The sequence below is a fragment of the Blennius ocellaris genome (genome assembly GCF_963422515.1).
Source record: "Blennius ocellaris genome assembly, chromosome: 2".
Lineage (NCBI taxonomy): Eukaryota > Metazoa > Chordata > Actinopteri > Blenniiformes > Blenniidae > Blennius > Blennius ocellaris.
The window spans coordinates 28,480,342-28,500,940 of NC_137651.1; the positions used below are offsets into that span (position 1 = coordinate 28,480,342).

Here is a 20,599-nt window from a genome sequence, read left to right on the forward strand (position 1 = left end):
TTCCTCCAAAATCAACAAAAATCTGTTTCCTTGTGTGACATGACTTGTGCTCCGTGTGATGTTAGAGTTTATAACGTGCCGTACTCTTGATGTGCAAGACCTGGCAGCACAGCTTAACTAGGATTTGAAAAGATTCTCATTGATGTGTCAACCAGAGGGGAGGCAGAGCCTCCTTATATACACATGCACACATTGGGCTGGATTTTTTTTTTTCTATTGAAACACTCTTGTTTTTGACACGGACACTATAAAGGCTCCTGAAATGGACCTATGTGAAAAGCGTTTTGTCTGTAATGAGGGCTTGTTTTGGTCGAGTGAATCGTGTCCGAATTACATAATTTTAGAGTTGCACTCGTACGTCAGTCTGAAGAGGAGAGCCAAAAACACAAAGAGGAAAAAAGAAAAAGAAATCGCTTTTACCATGATCACTTGCTTTCCGAACACAGCCCCCTCATCTACCTCTGCATCCCTCTCTCTCTCCCTCTCTCTCTCAGACCTTCTGTGCCTCTCTCTCCCACTTCCTCCCTCACACATCACACCTCTCATTACTCCACAGTGAGAAGCCAATCTGAGGGAGTGTGAGCGCCTGTGTGAGTGTGACTCGAGCTGTTGCACATCAGTATCTCACCAACCTCTAGTCCATCTTCAACTCCCATTTTTGTGCTTGAAAGTCGGGTAGAAAAAAATCGGACAAATTGAACCTCGATGCCCGAGCACTTAATATTTTTAACAGAGGAACTTGAGGATATAATTTCTCAAGGCAGCAGTGGACGTTGTTGGGCTGAATACTGGGTGCTAAGCAGCAGATAATATTCCCGCACCCACATGACTGTGATTATCAGAAGCATGTATAAATGATAACACACATGTTTGCATTAAACATCACACTTAGGTAATAAATTAGCATGTGAGAAGTGAGGAAATCAGTACATTATATGGGTTCTCCTTCACTTTGGCTGCAGGTAAGCCGGCATATTTAATATGATTATGCAGAAAAGCCTAAAGGTAGAAAAAAAAAAAAAAGATAATAAAAAAAAAAAGCCATGCTCAGCAAGGGCAAGGCTAATGTATTTTTATATTTTTTAATAGAGTCTGACCTTATTGCAAAAGCAGTGTGAAAAGTAAGCAGCTTAATAGACTATTCATGGATGAAACTCCTCTCACTACATTCTCGGATTTGAAGGTGAACAAACTGAAGTACAGGTGAATGTTAAATAGACTCCACTCAAATCCAATCAGTCACCTTCACCCATTAATGCACACGTTAACACACGGTGAAGGAGCAGAGGTGAGGAGAGCGAGCAGCTTTGACACCGTGGAGCGGTGGAAGAGATTTAGGTGAGATTTAGGTTGGAGCAAGGCTCTTAAACCCCCGGCTTCTCCCCGGGCGCTGCACTGCGGCAGAGCGCTGCTCCTCAGAGCTAAAGTTAATCATTAATAGGATCGATTCAATGGAGGATCAATCGAGTTGTCCAAACTTAACACCGGAGGTGATTGAGCTGTCGCGCAAGCTGCTTGTCACAGGTTTGAGCAACTTGAGCACACAGACAGGTGGAGACGGGACTCAAACAAGCGTCCCTGAACAACCACACAGATGCGTGACGGCGGACGACTTGGAAACTCACCAAGACCGGCGTGCCGGTTTTGTTTATGAAGCTATAAACTTCTGTTTGTCAGCGCTCTGGAATATTGTGCACTTTCAAATTATGCTGACGCTCCCATTATGCGTGCAATGATGCTTACAGAATACATTTCTGATGTTGTTGATTGCAACCATTGGCGAGTACAAACTGATAATAATAGCTTTCGCAGAGTACATGATATCAACGATGAATCAACTGGGGTTTTTATTTTTTTTTTATTTTACAAAAGATCAGGAAGAGATTTCGTGATGATGGATAGAAGGATGACGGAAACTTTACGTAATGGATTGCAACCTAATGGCATGCGGACAACACGAAATCACCACATATATTGTAGTGTACGTCTCCACACAAAGCAAAATAAAATGGAAACTTTTCCACGGAGCTGGAAAGAATTTCATCCTTGAACAAAATGGTTTCATGTATTGTATGGCGTCTCAACAGCATTGGGGAGGGGGGGTTACTTGAGGAAATACACAAGAATAATTGTTCAAACGACAACATTAGCCTCAAAGCAGCTGCAACCTCAACCTAAAAATAAATGCACTCGATTTGTTTTCAACAGTTACATTCTGCAGCAAATAAAGGACGTGTAAAATATAGAAGGCTTATGGCGGGATAAAAAACAAAACAAAACAGTGGATTGTAACTTATTCTGCTTTGGCTAAGCACTTCTGACTTAATGAATTGCCTGTCCTAACTTGGGGAATCATTAGTGTATGAATGTGTGCGTCCTATTACTCACGCATCTACATCTGGCATCAGATCCAGCTTACTGGGGAAAATCTCAGAGAGCAACACTCGAGTGAAGGTCTTTCCCAACGACTGCAGCCTCGACTCCAGGTGCTAGAGAGAGAGAGAAAAAAGGTCACATTAAATAGCTGAGGTGAGGAATAGCAATACATACTTTTCAGTCCTCTCTAAAACCCCATTACAGTAAATTCACAAGTTGCAAATCAGACACTGCGTGAGATTTATCCATGCTGCAATCCTTGAAGCACTTCAGCCGGGAGTCACTCAGGAGTTTTGCTTTATTGCAAGAAATCTCAAAAAGAAGACTTTTTTGTTCAGGTCGCAGTCTTTAAAGCCATATTTATCCATCCATTCATTTTTCCCTGCTTATAAAAGTCAATAGAATGAAAGAAAGTCGAGTCAAAACCATGTGTGAGCTGTTTTCATTGCAAGAGTTTAAAACAGACTTTCATACAAAGCTTAACTTTCTTTATCCCGACATTCACTGGAACCATGTCAAGAACAATTCAGATTTCACTGCAATAACCGAACCCGTCCTCCTGTCAGTCTAATGACACAGTTACTTCACATTCGGGTGTAAAAACTACGACTCTTCGTGCAACAAATCCCAATCTGGTGACGTACGTACACCCAATTACACAAGGAGAAAATGACTAAAGTCCGAGGTCTATTTTAGGTCATAGCAAGAATAGTCCTTAGGACTTCACCAAAATGTCATGTTTTTTTTTACTTATTTATTTTTACACCAGAATAAAATTGCTCTACCTGTCTCAGTCAATCCTTCACTCCAATGAGAACTGAGCTACCATGTGAGGTGCTCGTCCACCGTTGGGGAGCAATCTGGGACGTGAAACACTGCACTTGAATTTCACCCATATAGTGCATTTTGTTCAGTTTTGGTGGTCTTGAAGCGCTTTAGGGTGTTGATCACGTTTGTCTATTTACTCAAACTCACACACCGGGGGCAACAAACCTGCCACGCAAGCGACGAGTGCAGAATTGGGAAGAACTTGTGGGTTTAGAGTGTTGCCAAATGGATCTTTTGGCACAAAAGACAGATGAAGATGGGAATTGAACCGCCAACCTTAGGACTGGAGCAGCTGAGCTAGGTTTAATTTAAAAAACGTTTGGGCCATTTGGAGTCTCAACAAAACCTGAATGTCACTTTTATGTGCTCATTGATCCCCTGCTCGTTGTATTTTAAACCTGAAACTGAGCTGTCAACGCTCCGTGTGAAATTTGCATGACGTTGAATGTGCAGGTTTTCTCAAGATACTCCAGATTTCTCCAGCAATCCCACGACATACACAGAGTTGACTCTGAAATGGTTGCAGATAAGGATGTCTGTGGCTGATTATCTGTTTCAGTGTCAAACCAGCAAGCTGTTCAGGGAGCGCCGTGCTTTTGGCCCAGCGGTGGCGAGGACATGCTCCTTCCCACCGAGTCGGAATTACTTGGACGGATAAATAGTACAGACGCTTTCTGAGAGAAGTCGGTACACTCTGTAGTAATTGAGCCAAATTAAGTTATATGTGATTAGTACCTTTTCACAAGCTGTTAGCACAATAGAAACCTGCAGCCGGACAGAAACAGCCAAGGTTTTGTAGCAGAATTTAAAGGCACTAAGCCTTTCGGTGTGAGTTTACGTTTCAAAGATTGTGAAAGCACTCTATCACCCTGAAGGAAAGTGGGCTCACATGGAGCTGGCCTCGCTCTCCTTCCTCAGCTTGAGAGGAGCTGGATCAGGTCCTTTGGGTGAAAGCCCAGACTCCAGAACACATCTAGTATATCAATAAATGAAACTGTTTAGTCAGTTTAAAGAACTCTGTTTTCTTGCAACCTTTGATCTCATGGGTCGTGGGGCTGAGGTGTTATTCGGGGATGCAGGAGGCAGCAAAGAATCCCACCAATGTTCCATTCAGTGAGATAAAGGTGAGAGCGCTACCGATATCCACTGTCCTTGCAAGTACCGTGTGACATTTCTATGGCGGTGTTCTTATCAGAGGTAGTTCTGTCCCTTCTCTGGAGAGGTTATCTGACAGTACACTTCTAAATCTTGACAGATCACTAAGGTAGAGCTGGTGAGTTTTTATTCAAATCCCCCTTTTAAAGCTCCCCGTGTCTCCTGACACACCAGAGTGGAGCTTCGGTCTTTCGTTTAAATTTTTTTTCCCACCAAAAGCTTGCCTAATCATTCATGTCTGGATATTTACAAATAGAAGTGCACTGATACAAGCCCAAGAGTGAATGTTGGCTGACGAAACCTCGCTGTGTTGCATTTTTTTCTCCCCACATTTTACATCAGACATCAAGTGGCGTCTCGAGTCTTCCTACATATACATAGCACAGTAAAGTAAGAAAAATAAGAAAGGCGCACAGCAGAAACCACAGAAATGGATCAACACAACTGGACTGGGAATATAAAAACAGTAGCAGAAGCAGTAGGTGAGGAGAGAACAGAGAGACGTGGGTAGTAGATCAATTGGTATCAGCAGATACACTAATACACACCTCGCTAACACATAATACTGTGAACTTGCAGAGACTTTCAATTCTTTTGAAAGGTAACATTTCATCCAGTGCAGCGGTCTGCAACTTTTATGGCCAAAAGAGCCGTTTTTGTCACTTTCCTCCAAATCAAATTTAACTAAACGCGTCTAACCTTTAAAATGAGGCTAACACAGCTTCTGAAGTTTCATATATAGTTTTGAAACAGGTACAAAAACTGGATCTTATGTTGCATTAACAAAGTTTCAAATACAGTTTCGGATGGTCAAAATGTCATCACAATTTCAGCTGTGATTCTCTCTGATTTAGAGGATTCAGTTTTCTTTATCTTTTTTTTTAGCACTTTTGTAGAAAATTATAACATTTTAATTGTTTTGACCATTTTGGCTTTTTTTTTAAGCAGTTTTGTCAATAAAATGAAAATGTACGTTTTTTTAAAGGTATATTTAGGTATTATTTAGTGAAAGCTTCATGGAGCTACTACAGAAGGGCTAAAGAGTCACATGTAGACTGGCTGAACTTCTACTACATGTTCTTCTACATTCTACCTTTGGTAAAAGTGCAATTCTGATGAAAATCTTAAGGGTCGTCAGGCACTGGAGCCATTCCCGGTGGAGAGTGGACAAACATTACAGACATTAAACTTGGAACTGGTTGAGAGAATATCATAGGGCGAAACCAAAAGTTATGAAATAATCTCAAAGTGCATGCTCTTGGTCTGTGGGAGGAAGTATTTAAATATTCGGTACAATATCCACCCACACACAGGAAAAAAACATGACAACTCCACAGAGAAAGGTCCCTGAATGACAAACTCAAATTGAGGCCCTTGAACAATTACTACCAAATACTTTAAAGTATTTTCAGCACAGGTGTGTTTGAAAATGTACCTTTAGATCTCAATGCAGACTTGTGACCAGTAATATATCATCAGGATCTGCAGGAATATTTGTGGGATAAATTGAAATGACATACCCATCTTTAAACTGAAAATGGCACAAATAATCAAAAAGGCATACAGTACATGTCAGTAACGACTCAAAACGTATTGATTTCTTCCTTTTTAGGTATCTATGTGTCTCACTCGCTTTTTTTTTTTTCCTGACTGGGCGTGTGGTCTTTTGCTGCTCCCTTGTGTTGATTAGTCTCACTCTGATTGTCTCATTTACCTTGTTTGTGTGTCTAAAGATGGACACATCGCAAAAACATAGAAATTCCATTGTTTACTCAAGGTGGCCTGAAACATTTTTGGCAAAAAAAAGGGCGAACAAAGGTGATATATTGACTTGCTTGCCTTAACCACTGCCGCTTCTAATGTCTAACTAATCAACCAAAAGTTGTTGGACACCACGTGAGAACAACAGTTCTGGCAAAATGATGCATGAAGAACAAGTCCAGAGAGATTCCAGGAATGTGTTTATGGAGCGCACTTCAGAAAGAAGTAAAAGAGTGAGGAACTCTCCTGGCATTCATGAAACACAAAAAATCTACAATGTTAAAAAAGTATGAAAATTAGATTTGAATATAAATAATGTGACATGCTTGATGATGGCTTTGTATTTGTATATTGCAAATATTGTTTGTAAAATGCACAAAGACATATGTAAAACTGTAAATATTTTTTGTGAAAGTTGGACATTCACAAATAATAGACTGATGTAAAGGGAGAATCTTCTCTTCTGCTCCTTTTCATTCGGACTGTGTCGGATTGGAAGTTTTGTTGAGGGTAGTGTTGATAATTATTAATTTTGAATGAAATAAATAAATAAAATGAAAAAAATTAAATTACTTGAATACAAAATGTCTGACTGTTTGTGATGTGGAAATCGTGCATTACAGAAAAGCATGTGTAGTATTTATATAGAGTTTGCATACTTATTTATAGACCTGTAAGAACAGAATACATAAATATAGTCACTTAATATTCTATTATCTCAGCAACACCAAGGTACACCAACTATCAGGGTCGACAGCAACATCAAGGACAGATTCTCTGGCTGTTTGGCTGCATCATCCGAGCAGCCTAAACGTAAAATAACAAGCTCCCAATGTGAACACCGCTCGCCTTATTAGCAGTACATGTAACTGAATCACTTGTTGGACACTCACACAGAAACACATTTCAAGCCATTGCACACGTGGCCTCGGGGCATGTGGACTGTTGAAGTGAGGGCTGCAGCTCACCTCCAGGACTTTGGGGCTGCCCTGCCGACCCAGCGTGCCCATGATCAGACCCCAACGCTGCGCCTGTCGAGCCTTGTCAATAGATTGCAGCCTCAAAGCACGCATGGCTTCATGGTCATAGTACTCCCTGGAGAACACCTTACTATAAGGGTCATACCTACAAGAGATACAAACACACACACACACACAAAGTAACCAGATGCATACATATGAGTAGAATGTGCACATAAAACCCCAAACCAAATTATCCATTAATACCTATTGTTAAGGTTTCTATCATGAGGGATGAAGTGTCAGTAAAGATGAAAAATCCAATCATCAAAAGCCATCAAGTATGACAGGAGTTAGTGTATCGCCGGGAAAATGGAGGTATTTCTGAACATCTAATCTCCTTTTCTTCGGTACAAGGGGTGCACTTGAGATTAGATCTTGTTTATGAGACAGACCTGTGATCTGCGTGTACCGTCTGCAGTAACACTACTTCACTTTGCATGCCGACAAGGACTCATCCAATCCCAACTTTATCCCCCAAAATGTTGTGCCACAGCGATGCGATCAATGATCAGCACAGCAGCCTTGTTCCACACAGAATAGGTTTATAAATTCTCATTTCTGGCTGTAAAACATTATTTGAGGTCCTTACAATGTTATTGCATGTTTTCTTTCCCCTCAAACATTTCCTGCAACCTTGCTTTATATCACTTGAATATTATCAGCTGCTCTAAATTATAGGATTAACATTATAGCAGCAGTACTAATCTCCTCCAATGAGCATTTAGTGGATGGTCCTAGAATATAAATAGCAACAATGTGAAAATATGACATGACAAACGATGGCCTTTTGTTTCACAGTACCTGTAGGCAGGGATATCTGGGTTTGCAATCATGATTGACTCCAGGTGAAATCTTCCATCTCCGAGATAGCTGTACAAAAGGCACAGATGTTACAGGTAAACACAATGAGAAAAATAACAATCGTTGCACAGAAAATCCCCTCCAGGTAGTAAAGATTCAACAAGCATCCACTATACTTACCTAATATTGACCCATCCTCTCCATCATCTTGCACTCCCCCCCCCCCCCCCCCCCCCCTTTTTTTTTTTTTGAAATCCATTCATCTCTGCAGCCTTTTTAACAAAGACCAAAGTGTTCCCAGACAGAAGGCCTTACGGCTGGGGCAGAGAGTGGAGTGTTTGCCCATCTCTGCTGTCCGGGAACATGACCCTAACGATCGCAGCCTGCTGTTTATGGAGGATGCAAGCTCTTCCAATTAACCTGAGGTCCCGTGCTTTGGATCCACCAGGGCCCGAGCAGGCAGAGATCGCAAACTGTAAATACACAGTGGCGTGTAGGTGCCTGAAAACACAAGGTCCGTTACATAAAGCTCGAGCCCCTGTGAGAGGCTGAGATGAATCCCGCTGTTAGCGTGAGGGGGCTCAGGTCGGTTCCTCTTCTCATTACATCAGTCTCAGTCGGCCTACTGGCTGCGGACACACAATTAAAGCCGCTAATTGGTCAGTGTTCAGAGCAGCTGGAAACCTTGGCGGCGCCATGCTGCGGGTGGTTTGCCATATAGGCTCCCCCAGAGACACACTAAGCCAGGATTGTGTTTTGTGATGAGTGCGTGTGTTTATGTGAGAAGACACATGTTCATGTCTCTGTAATCACATTCAACACAATACACACGAGTCGAGCCACTGCTCTTGTTTGCTGAGAGACATCCAAGGTTATCGTACAAATAGAATCCCAACAACAGGCCTGCTGCGATTCAGCCAGGGATGTTCTCAATAGCCATACATCACATGAAGACCTCACATAATCTGTAAGGTCTTTAAGTTATTACCCAAAGTGCCCTGAGATGACTTACATTACCATATGACACTAAATAAATAAAATTATGTTGAAAAGAGATCGAATCGTAGCTTTAAAAGGCTGCTGTGCTCCACTCCAGCTCCAGCTATCCAAGCGACCGCAGTCCTACCATCCATATTCAATTGTGCTCTGCAAAAGTGCTCTCGCTGTAATGGTAAATGCTCCACAGTCTCTGTGTTATGCAACACCCTATCTTCACATTCACATCTTCATATTGTTCTGTAATGAGCGAGAGCCGGAGTACAGGCAGCAAATGGAAATGGTCCACTGATCATTTCTTATAGCTTTCCTTTCAATCGAGTATCTGACTTTTGAAGGAACATTTTATTATAAAGAAGACAGAAAGCTAAGTAGCTTCAATATGGGCCTCAGAGACAAATATGCTTTCATTGACTCTCCAGCACACAAACCCGAGAAAGCAGAAAACCTGAGCAAATACCATTTTTCACAGATTATAATTAATTCTAGATATTTGAGAGGTAAATATTAATTCAATGCTTTGCTGAAAGGGATTAACGAAATCATACACTTTTAAGAAAAAGAACAAGTTGTTAAAAAAGCATGCCTGCTTCTCCAAGATATAATATTTAATTTAGTCAAAAAGCAGAGGAAAAACTATTACTATGATTTTCACTGCATGATAAATCACTTTTCATACTTTGTTTTATGACAAAATGTGTGCGGTGTGTAAGTAGTGGCTGCACTCTGCTGTCGTGGTTAACTGTTGCCTCATAATGACATTATTAGCAGCAGGAGTTTGGGCTTTGTATACTTTCTGTTCTCATGTTCTCTATGTGTGTGTGTTTTCTCCAGCACTTTGGCCTCCTCTCATAGTCAAAACAACATGTGTTTAAAAGGTAATTGGTGATTCTAAAGTCGTCTGTGAATGTGAATGGTTGCCTGTCTCTGTGTTTGTCCTGTAATGGACCGGCGACCTGTCCAGGGCACTTCCTGCCTTTTCACCTCTTGTCAGCTGGGATCGGCTCCAGCGCCATGCAGCCTTCAGCTGGACAAAGCCGTACAGAAGACAGATCGATGGCTGGAAAGTGGTACTTAATCAGAGAAAGAGGTTTGAAGGTGTTTCGAGGGGAATTCAAGTCCTCTCGAAATTTGTGTTTCTCACGTGTACAACATAAATAAGCATGTGTATCCAACGTCCACATGAGAAGTGGAAAGACAGGCAGACAGAAACATGCCAACTCTCATGCAAGCTAATCGATTCCCTCTCCCAGCACACCACGACTGACATCAAAGACAGCGCGTTTCGGATTAGTAGGTGAAACACACGCTCACCCCTCTTACACACACACACAGACACACAAAGACACACACACACACACACAGCTGTTGTCTCCACTTGTGCATACTGAAAAAGCTTGCACTTGGCTCTTTTAGGCACGCACACGCTCACATGCTGGATGTGTGTAGATTAGACACAAGAGGTGACGCGCCCAGGTGTAATTATGATTGTGGTGGGGGGCGCTGACATTATCTCACCAAGCAGCACAAGGCAAGGGATTTTTCTGCGGTGGAATGACACGAGATGCAGGGACACAAAGTGGCTGCGGAGCTGTTGTTTGTCACTTGGTCCTGTTGCTTTGCAAGTGCACCCTCTTCTCCTGAGAGCAGGGAGAATACGCACGACTCTGACAACTGCAAATGCATGGAGTTGTTTGGTGGAAACACACAATAACTGGCCTTTTCAGAAGCATGCACACCATTTTTTTCTCTCACTTACACTAAATTAAAGAAACTCAGTGGATTCAAAATAGGAATATAAAAACAAATTTACAAAATCTTCAGACACTTTTCATCACACACCGAGTACACACAGTCTGAAAGGAGGATGACAATGGAGACGTGTTATCACAAAATTTGTCAGGCTGCATGCAATTCAATAGTTTTCACAGACTGGAGGGTATTTCTAGCGCTGCCATTCAGGTTCAGCATCTGGCTGTTTCTAGCTGCTTATTGCACATAGGTACTGATCGTCACCACAGCCAATTCTGACTGGTGTAATGTCATACTGATTATTCCTCCTGTGACATGGGTGGGCATGGCAATGGCAAGCAGAGGAGGGGGAGAGCTTGACTGGGTGAGTCACCGCTGGATTTCTGGATAATTTCTAGTAACTGATGAGAAAAAAAACCGAGGCTTGGTTGAGTCGGTGAGTTGGAGGACGTTTCCTTACATTATGGCATTGACGTGACGGTCCAAGCGAGGGGAGGTACAGCCCAGAATTTCTCCTGGTGACAATGGGCGACATTGCGGGACAAGCACGTCGTACTCTAGCTTGAGGACTGAGCTCACCGCCTGCAACAAGAAGGAAAGGACAAAGAGTTTTGGTTTGGTGTGCACAAGAATAATGTTTATTGCATGCACACAAGTTTTAGTAGGTCTAAATCTATAACTGCTGCAGGCATTAACTTGAAAACCCAGAAATATGTAAGCACAGGCTTTTCGTGCTTCGAAAATTTCAGGCTCATAAAAAAAATAAAAAAATAAATAAAAAATAGGCCAGAAATGTAGCAGATACATCTTTCCTCACTAGATCACTATGATTGCAGTCACACCAACGCAAAGTAATATTAAACCCTGTCAACCTATCAAACTTTTACTTTGAGAAGGAAACACTTTGGCACATTGTCATAGATCGTTACAAAAATATAGGAAATTCACAAGTCAGTTTCAGTAAAATTAAAAAAAAAATGTCAATGTGTTAAAACCAATGTGCTATTCCAGTTTCAAAATATTATTCATTTTTTTTGGGTGGGCCATTTATAACGCTTGACACTTCCACCTTCTTGTACCACACATTTAATTAGGTGGAAAAAAGTTTTTGTACTAAAGATAAGACAATAAAAGTTTATTGCACACTCCAATCAGGGAAATCTATCAAGGAGTTTCCAAATTCTTTGTTTTATTCTCCAACTGACTGACAATCTTCACTAAAAGGGTTACAGATCACTCTCCCCTTTGACTATGGATAGTACACACTTCTGTTACTCCGCAGAACCATTTCAGAAAATAACCAAGAATAGTAATAGTCACGACTAATTGGATTGTGTGTCATCGTTCATTCTCGAAGACACATAGCTATATAAATATGCCATGAGCCACTTGAGAATTGTTGTAGTGTAGGTTGTGCGTGCCATATTACTTCTCCAAGCATGTGTTGTCTTCAATAAAAATCTATAAATCATCTCATCACCGTTGTTTTCCGACAGTTTCTTTGCTTCAGCTCATCAGGTTTCTTGATGAAACTCACAGCACAATGTAGAAACATGGTGAAAGCAAGACGGGATTTGACCTTTTCAATGAAGCTATATGACAAATTCAGAGTTGATAATCCGAGACATCTCAGATCAGGCTGTTAGTAAAATGGGACACGCTACAAAGTCCCATTACAGCTTTTTTCATGTTTTGTTACCATTGAATAGCAAATGTCAGTTTTCTTTTTCTTCGCATACTTGTTGCCAATATGTTCATTTTATTCGTATCTATACTACCTGTTCTCCTAACTTTTTTGTAAATGACGTTATGTTTGAGAGGTACAGTCCTTTTAATAAGTATTCAATGTTTATTGAATAGATAAATCCAAAGTCAAACAAAGTCTCACCGCCGAGCGTCTGGCTACGTTTGAAAGTGTTGACCTTTTTTAAATTTAAGCTGGGACTTGGAGCTTTAATGATGTGTCCATCACTTCTTTTCAAACTGAAGGTGCACAGAGCCCGAGTAAGAAAATATTGCAGCTGTCTAAATATATGCACTCTGTGTATGAGGGGGGGGTCAAAAAGATGAAGATCGGACTGAGGCGAATCGTGCATGGAATGGAATAAGTCTCATCCTGCCTACAGTACTGCAATGGGACCATATATAGACAAAATATGTAAATCAGAAGAGAACCAAATTGATTAAAGATGTCTTCACTGAAAAGATGAGTTTAATTTTCAAGGGAAAAATATACTCTTGTAAATACCCTCAATCATTTAGAATGTGAGAAGAGAAGACAACAAACAATTCCGACAAAAAATGAACATGAACAGTTCCCGCGCCCTGAGGTGGAGACATAAATGGAATGTTTTAAGGCTACTTTAAGGCGGTCCCCAGGGAACTTGGGTGAACTCCAGTGCCTCCCGCCCATACTGTGTGACCTCAACAAGCCTACACAACATAAGACAAGAAGACTTAAGGTGGAGGAACACATACACACAGTACACAACGGAGGCACACAAAGATATATGCACACAGATGCTCTCAAACCTCCCCAACATATAATACAACCTACGAGAGCAGAGCGCGATTTAAAAATAGCGCCGGTTACATTAGCAGAGGCTCAGAGCAGAGTTGGTTCAACACGGCAAATGAAAGCAGCGAAAAGCATTATGGAAACAGGAGGCAGTGAGCTTGAAAGAAGGGTGTTCGAGTTTAATAGTATAGCTGCAGCCATCCCTTATGTAAAGAGCAGCGCTGAGCACTGAACTGAAAGGCCTCCCAGAGTTCATTTCACCTTTCAAATCCAAAATATACTGCTGCAGGATTTGTCAAACCCACACTTGAACCGAGCTTAAGTGTGGAGAGTGAATTTGTTCGAAAAGAAAAAGCAGAGAATCTTTAAAAAAAACAAAACAAATGGTAAAAATGTATATGTGAGTACTCCTGTTGTGTTTACCGACACTGGTGCCATCACTTTTTGTTTTGGTTTCAAACTACATTTATAACGATGGTCAAACTTATAATTACTAATCATAATGCAATAAGAACAAAACAAATTGAGGTTGTGTGAAACTTCCAGCTCATTATTATCAGAGTATAAAACACTAATTTTACCGTTAGGATCATCTGTAGATATTGTTTTCATATTTGACTGTGGTGGCTTTATATATTTTTTTTAAATGTAAATTCTGCAAAGTTTTGAAACTGTCCATTGTCCTGCTTTTAGCTTTTTGCTTTTAAGGATCTCAAATACAAATTGATGCATCTTTAATGTATTACTTTAATGTGCTCCTCACTTCTTGAGAAGCATCTTGAATCGTTTGTCTGAATGGTGCTACTTATATAAATGTGAGTGTGTGAGTGTGTGTGTGCGTGCACACACTGACAAACATCTCTATATTTATTTGATGTTTATGCATGTGCCTTTTTGCATCTATTGTTCATTTCAGAGGCCTTGTGAAATCATTGTGAGGCACTTTGAATTATTGTTGAAAGAAAGGTGCTCATACAAAACTTGACTGAAAATTGTTCAATAAAATGTTATGACTTAAAAAAACATTGGGGGGGGGTTAAATAAGCATTTCCTTATTCGCGCAACCAGAAGCAGCCTGTCCAGTTCTGTGCTTCAGGCCTTGATTGTATGGAGTCTGCATGTTTTCTCTGTGCAGTTTCCCCCTGGTCCTCTAACTGAAAATGGACCTTAAGTGTGAATATGTGTATGTGACATGTTCATGGTGTACTCTGCTCCTGACCCAACTGAGATTATATAGGAGCCTCCAGCTCCAAACATCCCCTGGGTTCGAGCGTGCAAACCATAGATAGATGATTAATCAGATTGTTATTCGCTCCAACAGAACAAAAGGGTGGACCTACATTTTGTTGCCCCAGAAATGATGATTCAGAGTCAAGTTTTAGGCTAAGAAGTGCGACAGCACTGTCTCGCCTTACGTTTGATTTGTGAAAATGAATAAGCCAAGGGGAAAACAACAAGCCCTGCCACTGTAGTGGTTTGATTGATAGTTTAACAGGAGACTCAGGAAGCAAAGCACTGTTAAGGAGGCACAGTTAGAGAGACGTTGAAGCAGTGAGCCACCACAAATATACTCGTGTGTACTGAATAATACACACAGGCGGCAATAATTGGCTCAGTGAATATATAGAATCCATCCGCCTCAGCCCTCTTTGTCTGCGCAGCTGAATTTTTGCATCACTCATACACACAATCAGACACGCAGCTTAATTACCTGCAGAGCTGCCACAAACTGAATAGTGCTGACGAGTGCCAGAGATTGTCCAGGAGGGAAGTTGAACTTGACCGTGTCCAGGAAGTGTGCATTGTCCATCTGGATATCCACAAACACATACAGCATCTTAATACCTGCCGTGGAGTCGATGGGGACTGGAGGAGACAGAGACAAAAGAAAGACAGATGAATAATTCACAATATTATGTCAGGTAAGCTTGAGTTACATACACAATTGATGCACCCTCATACACTAAAGTGCTGCACATGTTTCCCAACACAGCTATGAGAAGACGCAGCACATGCACACATATATGTGAGAGTGGACGCCTGCGTGATATAACTGAGATTCCTGCAGAGCGATTCACTGAACTGATGCAAAGACCTCTATTATTCAGGGAAGGAGAGGGACACATGCGATTACTATTAATGCTATTAATTTCATAGGCCATTTGCTACGCACCCGAGCCTAGGAGACGTAGCCATAAACGTGCCAAGTTAGATTTTGATGAATAAAGTAGGCGAGAATCCAAGAGAGGATCGGGGAAAAAAAGAATTATTGTTTATGTTGGCAATTCTAATTATTCTTCCTTTGGTATTTTGTCTACACTGCTGATTGGGAGTAAGAGGACATTTTTCTTTTATAGTTAAGCAAGTGATCCATTCTCGTGTAAAAATTGTAATGGATGTAATGGCCTACATCAGTGTGCTCCATTTAAATGTATCACAGAGGGTGATAAAGAGATGCTCATGACAATGGCAAGCACAACCTGAATACATGCAGGGCAGTGGCCGTCCAGAACCAGGACTGGACATCTGTCTATTAGTCTTGTACACTTGCTTCTCTAATATTTGGAGCTGCAGGGAGATGATGCCACTTAATATGGGTGGAAATACTCCATGGGTCTTTGTTGTTCAGATAGTCCAATTCTTCATCAATCCAAAGACATGTGGTGTGTGCGTGTGCGTGTGCGTGTGCGTGTGTGTGTGTGTGCGTGTGCGTGTGTGTGTGACTCTGTGCTGAATGATTGTCAATAATGTGAAAGGGCTTAAACGAGGAATAGTCTTCCTGTGAGGAACCACTGCATCACCTCACCGCCCCAGGCTGGACAACGCCGGCCTAAATTGAGGCCAGTTTGACAATTGAAAGAGAGACAGCCCCACTAATCCCTACATACATGCTCAACAGCTTCAAAGTGCTTAATCAGAGTGAGGGCCTGTCATCTACCCCGCCATGCCCAGGCTCCAGCCACCCCACCGAAGAGGATGGCTGCCCAGCTTTTACCGTTTTATCATTTCATATTGTTTTAAAATATTATTTTATTCATGGATATCTCTCATATGCTGAAGTGCCCTTTGCAGTTTATGGAGTTTGTGTCATGTCAGTAATGCTATGCCTCTGGGGGGGGGCTGTCTGACTTTTGTTATGCCGCTGTTTGTCATCAATACAGTGACAAGAAACAAAGGAGTGGCCCAGAGAACCAACAATTGGTCTTTACAACTGACTGAGAAGAGATGGGATGTTAAGTTGAGTTAAGTCTGAAAGTGGACTGGAAAACACTGCAATTTAATTCAGTGGTTGGGGTCGGGGGTTTCATAATTATCTGTATGAAGTCCGAAAGGTACGGCTGGCGGGGTAAATGAGAGTGGAACAAGTAACAGGATAGCAAGGGTGTGGATGTGTGTTTGGCTGGAGCGCGAGAGGTGGGCTGTCAATTAACGGGGTGGGGGGGGGGGAAGGAATGATGAATAGGCCTGTGATTGAACAGGGATGGAGAGGAAAACAGATGGAATGCTATTTAAAAAGCCTGACTAAGCTGCAGCCCACATGTTGAGTGAGAAGGCAGGGAGTTAAATATATCATGAGACTAAAAAGGGCTGGAAGAGAGAATAAAAAAAAAAAAAAAAAAAGTAGACTGAGACTAACAGCTGTCTGTTGCTTGTTTATATGCACTCCAAAACATAAAGGGCAGAGGAAAGTGACATCGATCTGTGTTCACATTAGCATGGTAGCCTGAGAGCACTTAGGTGCTGCAATTAGAGGCACTGTCAGTGAGACAGACAGGACTCACTCGCCCCATTATGGTTTATTCTTATGTGTCACAGCAATAAGGTCACTTAGCACAGCTACTTAATAACAACAATGCTCATGTAAACAAATACCAGGAACAATCAAAGCAAGCACAACAAAGAAAAGGTTGGACATCGCGGCATGCTGTTTTTTTGTTGTTGTTTTTTTAATGGTTTGTTAAAAATCAATATATATACACTCAGAGGATCAATTCCATATTGTACTTGGACTCAATATCATAAAAAATGCAGCTTCTTCTATATGTAGTCCTCAACTAATCGTCGCCTCGAAGCAACAACTTACTCATATCGTGAGTTTGTTTTCATACCTATATGATGTCATATCGAGAAAAAGTCTGACCTGCTTCTGAGTAAAAGAGAACAGTGAGCATGAAAACAAGACTCTGGTCTCCATAATTATTTGTAATGTTTGTTACGTTTGCAGTTCTCTTAAGAAAAAGAAAGTAGGTCACGCGAGAAAAGTTTTCAAATAGAATGCTGGAATAATAGTTTTTTGCCCTTCTTTCTTTTGCTGGACAATGATGAAGTAAGAGCAGGATTATTACGTGAAAGTCTGGAAACTTTTTTATTTTAGGGCAGCAAACATTTCATCCTACCAGCAAACTCAACACAAAGGCAGCAAACCCAATGAAAATGTTTTTCGGGGAAGGATTGAAGGAGGAAACCAGCGTACTCAGAGAAAATCCATGCACACGAAGAAAGAAGAAAACATTTTCTACAACAGTGCTTATAAACAAAAGTGACACCAGCAGACAACTGAGTAAAAATTTACATTATGTACTTTTGTTTTTATTTTCTTGGATTATATAAAATCAAGGGTTTCAATTCATATTGGAGGGTTCGGATTAAGAGCAAATGATTGCAGAGGTTTGACATTATATTTAACTGGTGGCGTTGCATTCCCCTCTGCTAGTCACATGTACGGTGACATTATACCAAGAAATCTGAAAGGCCTTCAGGAGAAAGGCTGCAGATGCCTCAGAGGCTGATGACGCTTTTGAAAAGATCTGCACACAATAAGAAGCAACCACTGTTTGGATAATTAGAGGGTGCTGATTTCAAGTAGCTGTCAATGTGTCTGGCCACCTTGGTGATTTCATGGATGAATCACAGAAATCTCCCAAAATATTATCAGCAGGAAGATCTCTGTAGCGTTCCTGGAAGAGTTGCTGTTGAACAAAAATAGACCAACTATGTATAATTTTATAAATGAATACAGGATGTTGGTTTAGTAGTAATTTGTTTGACAATGTTCATTTAACAACACTCGTGTTTCTGAGACACTCAAATTTTGAAAGGTCAAGATAGATTGGAAAATGTCCTTGTTTTTGCACATGTGCATGGTGGTTACGTTTCTGATCATGCTACAGTGAGAGGAGTTACAACATTTTAATTATTGCATGTATTGCATGTATTTGGTCACTTCAGATTCAGTGGAGAAAGATCTTTGTACTGCTGGGTACTGTTGTACCAAAGTTAACCAGTGATCCACTCCGAAGATTGCAGAAAGAACCCATCTTTGCTGTCGGTACACGGTAAATACTTATTGCCGATTTGGTCTTGAAGTGCTCATATTTTTGTGTTTACTCAAACCAGCGGTCATGAAACTGCAATGTGAAGGTTTGGAGCACCTCAGGGAGCCATGACACTTTGAGAAAAGAACAGATGTCGAACCAACAACCTTGGACTGTAAGACTATCCAGTCCTGGTCCAGTCATTCTTGTTTTTCTGGCAGCCAAGCCTTCATTATCCGAGCAAGGCTGCTACATCCTACCCTTGTTTTTCTGGAGGCAAACAACCATAACATAAAAAGTTTTATTTTCTGTATTGCTCTCCTGCCACCTCTTTTTTTGGTTTGGTATTTTTTTTTGTATTTATGCAGTTTGTATCTTTGGCTTTTTTGCTGTGACCATTGTGATGCTTACTAATTAAAAGTCAACAAGGTTTAAAAAAAAAAAAAAAAATGCCTGTCACTCACATCTGTGAACCTTATTAAAACTTTAAAACGTGCCTTTGTGGTGATTCCCCATGTTGTCCTTGTCAAAATAGAGGTGCTTTTCAGTTTCGAAACACTGCATGAGAGGACAATAAAACTAAGAAGCCAATACCACAAAGGAAATGAAAGAGAAATGCAGGAACACAGGAGAGTCAGTGTCTCTGTTTGAACGCTGTGTCTTTTATCTCCCACAGGTGGCTGACATCAGCAGGGGGAAATGCTGCAGACGCCGTCGTCGTGACTGAGCGTTGGAGGTCAGAAACACACAGGCTTGTTATTCGCTGACAAATCTTTAGTTCATTTGATTTCTCTGAAAATCCTGGAGATCAATTCAAATTTGCTTCAACTTCATGCCTGACAGATTCATCTCACCATCAATTGAAATGTGTCTGATTTCTTGTAAACACACATCTGCACCCGCATCCATGATTAGCAAGCAAACAAACAAACAAACAAAGTCATAGAGTTGCATTAGGATTCTGTTGGCCAGTTGTGGTATTTGGGAGAGTTGAGCTTGTTCTGCTGAGATGTATCAAAAGTATTGATTTAACATTTCCTCCCATGTTTCACAGGAGACAGACAGTGGGGGCGAAGGTGAAGGTCCTCCACAACTGCGCCAGGCTTTCAAAGGACGACTGTAGTGCATGTTCCCCATTGATCTGCTGGAGAAATGTGATGTCCAGGCTCCAAAGGTCTCTTATGCTTTTCCATACTAGAGTGAGCGGACTGCACTAACTAGTTAAGTTTTCCATTGATCGATACCCTCGTCTGTCTGTCTTTCTGCTCTGGTGCTTCGTTTTTCTGTGCAACTCACGCTGGATGAGTGGGAGTCCTTGATGAGGTTCTTACTTTGTGTTCCTATGAGAGGCGCAGCCCGCCTGCACATTGACAGAGATAGAGAGAGAAAAATGGACGGTAAAGAGACTCACTGAGACAACTGTGGCCATAGTGCACCATGAAATCCGCTCCCAGGGCTCGGGCAGTGAAGTCGTCCACGCAGCAGGCCCCATACGTCACGTCGCCCATCACAATGGTGTCTGCCTCTGTAAACCTGGGATGAAGCCACACAGTAATCAGTAGTTACGCACCTCTCGCAGTTTGTTACCATGAAGATCGATACACATAGCATGCCCGACAAGATGGGATTATGGCAGTGCTGAACGAGATCAATCCCCATCCACTTGCTGCAGATACAGTGTCTGTATAGTGTCTGACAACAGTGGCAGTCAATGGCTGACTCACGGCACATCAGGGTGACACACTACTATTCTTTTGCTCCTGATGACTGGCAGCTCATGGCCAAAGTACAGCACAAGCTGTCTGGTAGTTAAAGCTCTGCCAGGCATGGGTTAATAGGTCATCAGTGACTTTGGCTGCAAAAGGAGGAGGCTACACAAAGAAATACAAGGAAAGCTATGAACAGTACAAATAAGGAGATTACAGTCAGCAGTGGCCTTTGTCTGTCAGTCCATGGCCTAGATTTATTACGCATCTGCCTGGAAACAGGGGGAACAGCCTCAGCAACAGTCTGTGTTTACTGCATGAAAATAAACGATTCAGGCTCAATGCTTTATGCCACAAGTAGCTTGTGAA

At 41.5% G+C, this 20,599-nt stretch overlaps 1 protein-coding gene across 1 annotated transcript in view; it reads right to left on the reverse strand.

Annotated features, from left to right (window-relative positions):
• Window positions 1-20,599, reverse strand: part of dph1 (diphthamide biosynthesis 1) — a 72,535-nt gene that overhangs the window by 11,615 nt on the left and 40,321 nt on the right. The window contains exons 4-9 of the mRNA XM_080513124.1: window positions 19,936-20,057; window positions 14,921-15,075; window positions 11,152-11,273; window positions 7,944-8,012; window positions 7,089-7,245; window positions 2,389-2,489 (exon numbers count right to left, since the gene is read on the reverse strand). Coding sequence (XP_080369250.1) covers window positions 2,389-2,489; window positions 7,089-7,245; window positions 7,944-8,012; window positions 11,152-11,273; window positions 14,921-15,075; window positions 19,936-20,057 — 726 coding nt within the window. The remainder of the gene's footprint in view (window positions 1-2,388; window positions 2,490-7,088; window positions 7,246-7,943; window positions 8,013-11,151; window positions 11,274-14,920; window positions 15,076-19,935; window positions 20,058-20,599) is intronic.